The sequence below is a fragment of the Protomyctophum bolini genome (assembly GCF_963924005.1).
Source record: "Protomyctophum bolini genome assembly, chromosome: 12".
NCBI classification, from domain to species: Eukaryota; Metazoa; Chordata; class Actinopteri; order Myctophiformes; family Myctophidae; genus Protomyctophum; species Protomyctophum bolini.
In genome coordinates, this window is record NC_137873.1 from 25,588,159 (window position 1) to 25,597,119 (window position 8,961).

The following is an 8,961-nucleotide window of genomic DNA, read 5'->3' on the forward strand; positions in this document are numbered from 1 at the left end:
TTAAATGCTTTACACGTCTGCACTTTCTAAATTTGCAGAAGGATGCAACAAACGTGCACATGTGATGTGACTGTTTACCACGTGAGCAAAACAACAACATAGGCCTAAAATGGTTAATACGGGTTAAACATGTCAGATTCTGGCTTCCACAAAAACAAAAGTTTATCCACAAATCTTAAATCTATGCAACAGACAGACAGACAGAAGTCATATAGTACTGTACTGTGTAAGCATTAAGCATGCATCCAATGCAGCTGGCCCGTAGACTATTATTAAAATGGGCACCTTATGTGAGCTGACTGTTTTTAATTTACACAGATGTGCAGCTACAGATATAGTGCACCCAAGACTTCGATGAGTTCACTTTAACGTTTTATCACAATATTAAACGGGTCAGGTGTCTGATGAAATGTGAGTTGTCTGAGCTTTTTCGATTTATTTCAGTATTTTGGCATACAAATATGAATCCACTTAAAAGGCTATTGAAGATTATACATACAACTTCAACACTCAACATTTTATAAAGTATTAAAATTAAGAATCAATACTGGTCACAGATTGCAAAATTCGGTTAATCGGCTATACTTCATCATAGCCTATAATCCAGTCTATAACTTTTGACAGATATAACATAATCCGTTAAATTGAAGGACCAAAGAGCGCGTTGCTGCGGAAACGTCATTTAATTCTATGCAAATAAACAGTATATGTATAACTTCTGCAAAAGTCAGTTAACTTACCAGAACTTTATTTTCTCTCAACGGGCAACGCGCAACACATCATTAATATAATTATAAACAAATGTATTGAGCTAAAATTTTGCTTCGGGTGTATCTCCTGTGCTGCAGTTTCCTCCTGGCGTCTGGGGATGATCCACAATGTGCCCACATGTGCAACGTCGTTGTGTTCATGTGTTGTACACTCAACGGGGAACCAGACCGCTGTTCAGACCAGCAGCACCATGCAGAATACTGCACACCCATTCACCCACCATGGAGAAGGAAGTGAACAACAGGATGTGAGGTCATCAGGGGACACGTACGTTTTGGGGTGTCTCTCTCTCTCTCTCTCTCAAGTCTCAAGTCAGACAGACAGTCCACAATATAATCGAGTGCTAGAAACATTTGAACAGCCTACCTCGTTTTGGGATGTCCCTCTCTCAAACCTAGAAATCCTGAGTCCTAATCTAACTCTTAGAGGGTATAACATGTGCCCAATTCACATTTGTACCCTGTCAGAGTTGCAAATATAATGAGGATGGGGCCAATAGTTATTGTGTAGTCTCGGTCTGCAGAATTGCAGATATAAGCATGGAGTCTATAGAGTGACCAAGATCTTAACATGAACAGCATTGCATCTGTGCGTGCAACACAGCAGGAATACAAGCTTAATAATTAGCGTCCATGATGGGGGATATTGGCTGAGGTTTAGCAATCAATGGTAGATGACGTGTAGACATTTTAACAGCCCTGAAGTAATACTTTATCCCAAACTCCTATTTGATGTATTTACACAATGTAAACAATACAGAACGACATGTATGGCGCAATAGTCAATTGTATTACATAAGAACACCTCTATTACAATGTCATAGTGTGTGTGTGTGCGTGCATGCGTGCGGTGCACTCGTGCGTGTGTCCATTGACAGCGGAGATGATATGCTTTCTGCTTTATTGTTTCTTTTCACCTGTCCAGGCACTACAGATGGAAATTTGCAGTTTGCTGGTATCTCTTTCTTTGATATGTATGCATATGACACAAATAAAATGAATAAACTAATTCACTACTCAAGATTTGAAGAATCAATATACAGTAGCAGAGTTGCAGAGAAAAAAAGTAAAAACACATTAATATTTCCCACTGAACTACATTATGAAATAAAATAAAATAAATGATTGGAGAAATGAAATAAAATTACAATTTGTGCACAGGTGGTGTGCACAATTAGAAACATAAAGCATTGTGGAAGTGTTACATTTCAAAAACAGAAACAAATACTGCTTTTCCTGGCCAAATAAACACATACAGGCTGGGAAGTGCTTTCAGGCATTCTACAGGTCCCAACAAGTCTCAACAGTCCATTCAAGAAAGGCGAGATTCCCCTTTTGCCTCACTCAGGATCATCTTTTCAGAGAACTTCTTCTACCTGAAACAATCAATCAATAAACCAATTAGTCAACTTACTTTTTACTAGTGAGGTACAACTACACATTACTGGTTTTGCAGAGGTAGGAATTTAAGATATGAGTTTAATGAGAACAGCAGCTGCAGGCTCAAATCCAATTGGAACCTGAACCAAAGAAAGAAAAGGAGCGAGCCTATGGATTAATGCCCAATAAAAGGTCACATAAAACCATGGTTCATGGTTGTATATAAGATTTAGTTTTTTTAGCTTTGGGAGGGGGATTTGAACTCTGTTATAACAGAACAACAATGGGCAAAAATACTTGGTAGGCTGTCCAAGAAAGACTTTTCCTGCAGTCCATCTTACTTGTGACAGATGTAAACAAACCCCTGCTAGTCTTTTCCACACGTTTTGGTCATGTCTGAGTTTATTAACATTCTGGTCTTCTACATTTGAAGTGTATTCAGTCATATTCATCAATGGGGAATCCAATTTAATAGAAACTGCAGGCTTTCTATTCCTGAAAAGTTGCAATGTAATAATGGAAGCCATTGTTCTCACGATAATACCAATCTAAATATATTTTAAAATCTTGTTTAAAAAAAATCTGTATGAACATCAGTGAGGACCAATTATATGAAGATAAGTTGAAAAGTGGTGAAGTAGTCCTTTAAGTCTTAAGCTCCACTGCAGCCATCAAGGGTTGCGTCAGCGTCTGTTCCCTTATAAATCAATGAAGGGTGCTCCACTGCCGACGTTATGTTGCATTGCGATCCGAATGCAATGCAATACAGTAGGTGGAGCTTAGGCATAAGCAAGGCTCTAGATTCTAGAGTTTTTACTTAACATCATTGATGTTACTATTACTTATTATATTTGTCAACTGTTTGTTACGTGTTTGTACATTGTATATACCCATATACAATGTATGTGCATATACAATTCAATACAAATACATTGAGAAAAAACATTTTCAGCTAGTTATGTTTTACTAAATCATGATCAGTTCTACAGATGTACACTGTCCACAACCAAAGACTATAAGGTTGTGCATTGTGGATAACATTCATAGATACAATGCCTGTGAAGAAGCCTACCATTAAACAAGTACAAAATATCTGTGGAATTTATTATTGATCTACACCGGTAAATCAGGAGTGATCTTTTGACGAATTAAAGCAATATTTGCCTTGTGACCAAGATAACTCGGTTATACCTCCTATCCAGGTTTCTTTTCCACTCCTGGAGGTCCACCGGTGCGTCAATGCCTCTTCGGTTTTGCATTATTCACCGTTACTTTACTGCCATCTATTTCACAGTTCTGCATGACATCTTTGGCAGCACTACAGTCCTCTTCTGTTGCAAAGTCCACAAAGCCAAACCTATCAAAATGACCAGCATTAGGACACAGCAGATAGTAATCATTTGTCTATGGCAGTGGTTTGGGGACCACCACCAGTGGTCCTTCAGTGGGTTCCAGGTGGTCCCCAGCTAACTGATGGAGAGCTGGTAACCAAATGGACCCTCTTGAGAGCATAAAGTGAAACCAAAATGGACCCTCACGGCTCTATTTGATTTCAATTTTACGCTCTCAAGAGTTAAATTATTGTTAAACATCGGCATTACTTAATTTACAAGAAGCCTACACAATAAGAGAATGGAGAAGAATTGTTATTTTGATCAACATTTGCCAGTTATGGTATCACAATGTGGACAAAATCCTATCCAGCCTATCTGAGACTAGATCTCATCAAACTGTTGCCCATGGCTCAAATGCTGAATAAATAATAGACCTCAACATGAAAAGGGTTGACCAGTGGTTTTCAACCACCATAAACTCTATGGTACCTACCCTTTGGACATGCCAGTATCCTTGTCTTTCACAAGTCTTGCACACAAGGCTCCTTCAAAGGCACTTTTCAAAGTCCCCTCACTTGTCTCTTTATCGAGGCCCTTGACAATCAATGTGTCTTTGAGAACTGTAACAGCAAATAAATAAAAATATATATTTTACATTGTTCATCCAGGCTCATGGTGAGGTTCCAGAATAACTAACACATTATTAGACCATAAATACAGCAAGTATGAGGGAGAAAATAATTACATGTTTCATCTGTTTTCTTCATTTTAGTGTCACTGAATTTCACTGTGATGGATCTTTTGCGTATTTCTTTGTTTTGTGTCGATTCCAGAGCTTCTGTTGCATCTTCCACAGTTTCAAAATCAATGTAGGCAATTCTAGAAAAGACAAAGTTGAGTTGATGATTCTTGTTCAATATCAAAATATGGGTCTGTGCACAAACATTTAAGCTTATTATATACTCCCATCATGCAACAGTGTAGGTTGTAAAAAATAACAGTGTGTCAATGTGTCATGCGTTTAGTTCTGTTCGGCAAGTGACACAGCCACTACGGAGTACTACTTACCCTCTAGGTTTACCCGTTCTTTTAGGTATACTGATACTGACAGCTTTCCCAAATAATTTCTTCAGGGACTTTTCTTGCACACCATAATCCAGGTTGCTCACAAATAAGGTGGTACCTGTAGCAACTTCAACTTGGATGCATAAAAATTAAAATCAGATATTTTTACTTTTCAATCTAAAACCAATAATCTATCCTGAGTCCACTACATGGCAATCTTGGCGAAATGTACAGTTCAATGTAAATATGGATAATTGTGTGAGTCTATGATTCATGGAGTTGCTTTACAGTCTTTTATAAACCATATTAATACCTGGAGTTTTGCTGGGTTTATGGCTACTCTTATCTCCTACATAATCAACAATTAAAACACGGCCTTGCATCTTTGTTCCACGGTTCTTCGTCATGACGTCGTGGGCTATGGACTCAGTCTTGAATTCTAAAAAGGCAATGCTGTTGGAAGAAATGAATCATCTTTTACACAATACTTCCTATGACACTTTTCATTCTTACAGCTGTCTTATATATCGTTATATGACCAATGTCAATAATAGCAGATCTACAAGCTCACAATGTGTCATGTGATGCGCTGTGACCCATTCTGGGCGGGAACCCCTTTTGGTGTCTTACCCCCTCAGGCCGGGAACCCATATTTGGGTTCTGTACAGTATGTACAGTATTCAAAAATTACAAAAAGATGCTGCTATATAAATATTTGAAGTTTTTCAGAAAGCTTAGGTCAGGCTTTAGAAGGCGTTTTTAGAATCGCCTAAATGGGTTAAACATCTGCTCTTTCCTCAATTTTAAACTTTTTCTTTATTTTATCTAAAAACAGTTTATATCACGTAATGACGCCAGGTTAAAAGTGGTTAAATTAGGTATTTTAATAACGAGGATATTAACCATAATTAACCATACCATGTTTTTGTTAAGGTTAAAGCACTATATTCTGATAGTACTAATTGCTATAGAGTGTTTGTTCAGTAACGGGAGTTCTGTTTTTCCAGCTCTTTAGCTCTTTAGGCGATTCTCATTTCATCCAATTAGGGGAGAGAACTCTCTGGAATTGGAAGTGATGACACAACTGGAAATGGAACACTATAAAATTAAGCTGATAAATGGGTACTCTCCTGAATATAGAACTATTTAACACTTATTTTAACAAAAAATATAATTATAATAATATCACTTACCCTACCTTTAGCACTACTACAAAATAATAGTAATGGTACAATTTAGAAATTCACAGGTTTTATTAAAAACTCACCCTTGGTTTGGGTTGTAACTCCCTCCAGGAAATCTGATATTTATGGCCTGTTCAAATATTTTTTGAACATCTTTCTTTGTTGATCTGATGGGGATGTTCTTCACAAATAAGCACCTGGCATCTTTAGCTGTAAAAGAGGATGGTCTTAAAATAAAACTATAACACAACATCTACATTTATTTTAAATCTCAGAAAATGTTACATTGTTAAAGCAGCACCTTGCAATATAACCTTCAAGTATTCCTGGTAAAATAGTACTAGAGTGACCTCTAGTGGTGTGACTGTAAACACAAACTGATCTCAACGCATGCTCTTGTTGGCACCATCCATTGTACTACAAATTGTACATTTATATAGGTCATATGGTTTCAATGAAACCTCAAAGAGAAGTTAAGTTTTTACCTTTTTTGTTGTCTACAGGGATTGGCGCCGCCTCCTTGATTCTCCCCGTAGCCTTGGCGATCCTCATCGGCCTATCAAGGAACTGCTCTCCATTTAATGTTAAAGCTTTGGTAAAGTCCATTTGCGAGGCCATGTTTACAAACGCATATTTTCTAAAAGGGGACAAAGAACATAAGTCGTTTTTTTCAAATATTTGCAATGTCTACATTAGTAAACAGTACGAAATGTATGGTATTGAGTGTTGCTGGTTAAAGACAGAATGTATTTTAATCAATACATTTTCTTTAACCAATCTGTATTGTAGGGGTTAATACAATATAACTAGAACATCAGCAGTGGCTCAAGGTTCAAGGTTGCCTTTATTTGTCTCCCTTGAGAGAAATTTGTCTTGGAGACAAAGTCACAGCTGCATACAAACATACAAAACAGAGATAGTGCAACTATAAATAAAGTAAATAAAGTGCATGGTTGGAGGTGGTCTCCATACTCTAACCTAGGTACCCAGCAGGTGTTATTTATTTTATTTTATATTTTTTTAAACCTTCCCCTGAAAAATGTTGACCCTGGTGTCAGGTAGGACACCTAATGGTTGACAAGATTTTAATATCATACTCACCCAGAAAGGTCCATTTTAATATCCTTAACCAAGAGACCTTGTGTGACGAAGTAAGTTAATAATGAAGATTTTACTTCTTCCAAATCCTTAGATGTGTTCAAGTTGCCAACAAAAACACAAAGATCTATAAAGAAACAAGTCAAATGTATGGTTTATGAGTATCACTTACTTAGTTAAGGTTACGTCAAGAATCCAGATAATCTATTTGTCACTACTCATACAGGTACAGTACAAGCAGCCTGGCATAATTCATGTAAAAGTCCTTATTTGGAATTCATACCATCAATGGTCTTAGCTTTCTTAGATGGCGATGTTTCATCTGTGACCTTTGCCTTTCTTTTTCCGGTTACTGCAACAGCTACGAAGGTACAAATAAAAATAGAAATACCATAAGAATTTAACAAAAGCATTCACATCCAATTGATAAAATAAATACCAGGTGCTGCTGGACAGAAGAACATGCAAAACCAGTAAAATATAGTCTGCACTCTGCACACTGGATTAAGCTCCCATGGTCATGGATATATACTGTATTAAATTACCACCAAATGTGTCGTTTTGACTTGTGCATCTATTATAGTATATGTTATGTTGCTAATCGTAAACAACTTACAGTCATCTTTTTCCTCCTCCTCTGAATCACTCTCTCCTCCCTCTGAACCATCTTGGTCCTCCTCTCCTCTCTCTGTCTCCTCTGTACTCCAGGATACGGTCACTGTGGATGTGCATTCCTCCACGGCAACATGAGCAGGTTCAGAGTCCACCTGACAATCTGATGACACAGTAACCACGGTGTCAATCAAATCACCAAACTATTTACTTGATATATCAACTGCAAGATTGATCGCTCAACATTCGTATGGACGGTCACGGTTATCACGTGACAGCAAAGACACATGACAGCCATGCTGGGTAAAAACTTTCAAAATGTCCAGTTTTGGTGGCATTGCCATTACTGGAAAAGGTGTTTAATGTGAGAGTCAAAGATTCAATTTAAGAGGAGATGATCATGATCTTCTGGTACTTCATGTGCAGGTGTCAAACAAATGTGTTGGAGAAAACAGAATTGATCGTTTGCCACCACAAAGACATGCTATTTACAAGAGCAGCTCATCGTGTCATTCTCATCTCATTCAGTTCACTGACAAGGAACTTAAAGCTACAATCCATAGCATTACTTTAAACAAACTATGGTAGTGAAAATTTGTAGTATTGGCAAAGTAGTGTGTGATCTGTATATGATGTATTGTGTCATTGTTTATGCATTGTGATTTATGTGTCTTGAAGGCTGCTTGGCGCAAAATGAATTTATAAATAAAGAAGCGATCGGATGCAATATCTTCTGTGGTCAAGCGGGGATTCCATCTTGTGAATGTCAGCTGCATGATAGCAGATTTTAGCTTCACTCTCACAATCAAGTCAAGTCAATGGCTGCATGCATGTTGTATTCAGCTTGAACATACTTTCCATAAGAAGTTAATGGAACATAATAGTTATGCATGATTTATCTCATCTGGTCAGTAAATAATAATGCATAACTTACCAGTGTTGCTCTCTTCTATGTCACTGACATTTACCCCAGCTGTTTTTCTCGACTAGAAGAGAATCATGTGAGTGTAAAGAGATATCACAAGAATTGCTGTATACATTTCAATCATATGAAAAGTATGTAATATCAACTATCAAGCCATTCTAAGCTATACCTCACCTATAAACTGTAACTGTTCACTGTCAAGCTGTTCTGTATCATTTAAACACTATATTATTACACATGTATCTGTACAATTAACATGGCTTAGCTATATGCTGTAGTATATCAGTGACAAAGTTGCATTAAAGATGTCATTAACGAAAGTAAAGCTGAGAGCAGCGTTCATTTACAACATATAATACGTTCCACGTGCTTTTAAAACAATAACAACAACACTAATACATAAATAATAATAATACCGTTATTACGATTGAGTTGTCCATGTTTTCTTTTAAACGATGTCGACAAATTCAATGCACGTCCGACTCCTAAACACATGTGGGTGCTGGGCGCATGCTCAGTCACAACTTGCGTGCGTTGTCTCTAAGTACGCATGCGTGGTGGAACAAGCGTGCACATTATTCTCCCATAGCCTA

General features: G+C 37.4%; 2 protein-coding genes across 4 annotated transcripts in view; both read right to left on the bottom strand.

The window, feature by feature from the left end:
• LOC308325725 (polyamine-transporting ATPase 13A3-like) overlaps positions 1 to 911 on the bottom strand; it is a 33,269-nt gene extending 32,358 nt beyond the window's left edge. For both annotated transcript variants that reach the window (XM_080778385.1, XM_080778384.1), the window contains exon 1: positions 741 to 911. The gene's annotated coding sequence lies outside the window, so the exon portion shown is untranslated. The remainder of the gene's footprint in view (positions 1 to 740) is intronic.
• Positions 912 to 1,672: 761 nt separating this feature from the next.
• Positions 1,673 to 8,879, bottom strand: LOC308325010 (nucleolin-like). 2 transcript variants are annotated; one of them, XM_080777390.1, is made up of 13 exons: positions 8,785 to 8,879; positions 8,378 to 8,429; positions 7,448 to 7,606; positions 7,115 to 7,192; positions 6,835 to 6,958; positions 6,219 to 6,370; positions 5,817 to 5,943; positions 4,863 to 5,002; positions 4,553 to 4,682; positions 4,230 to 4,363; positions 3,978 to 4,104; positions 3,342 to 3,507; positions 1,673 to 2,146 (listed from the first exon to the last, which is right to left on the bottom strand). In XM_080777390.1, exons 1-12 carry the CDS (start codon positions 8,806 to 8,808, stop codon positions 3,387 to 3,389), a joined length of 1,368 nt encoding a protein of 455 aa, XP_080633516.1. In that variant the 5' UTR covers positions 8,809 to 8,879; the 3' UTR covers positions 1,673 to 2,146; positions 3,342 to 3,386. The 2 variants fall into 2 exon arrangements, with proteins under 2 accessions (XP_080633516.1, XP_080633517.1); XM_080777391.1 differs by having other exon boundaries at positions 8,794 to 8,872.
• Between the last annotated feature and the right edge of the window lie 82 nt (positions 8,880 to 8,961).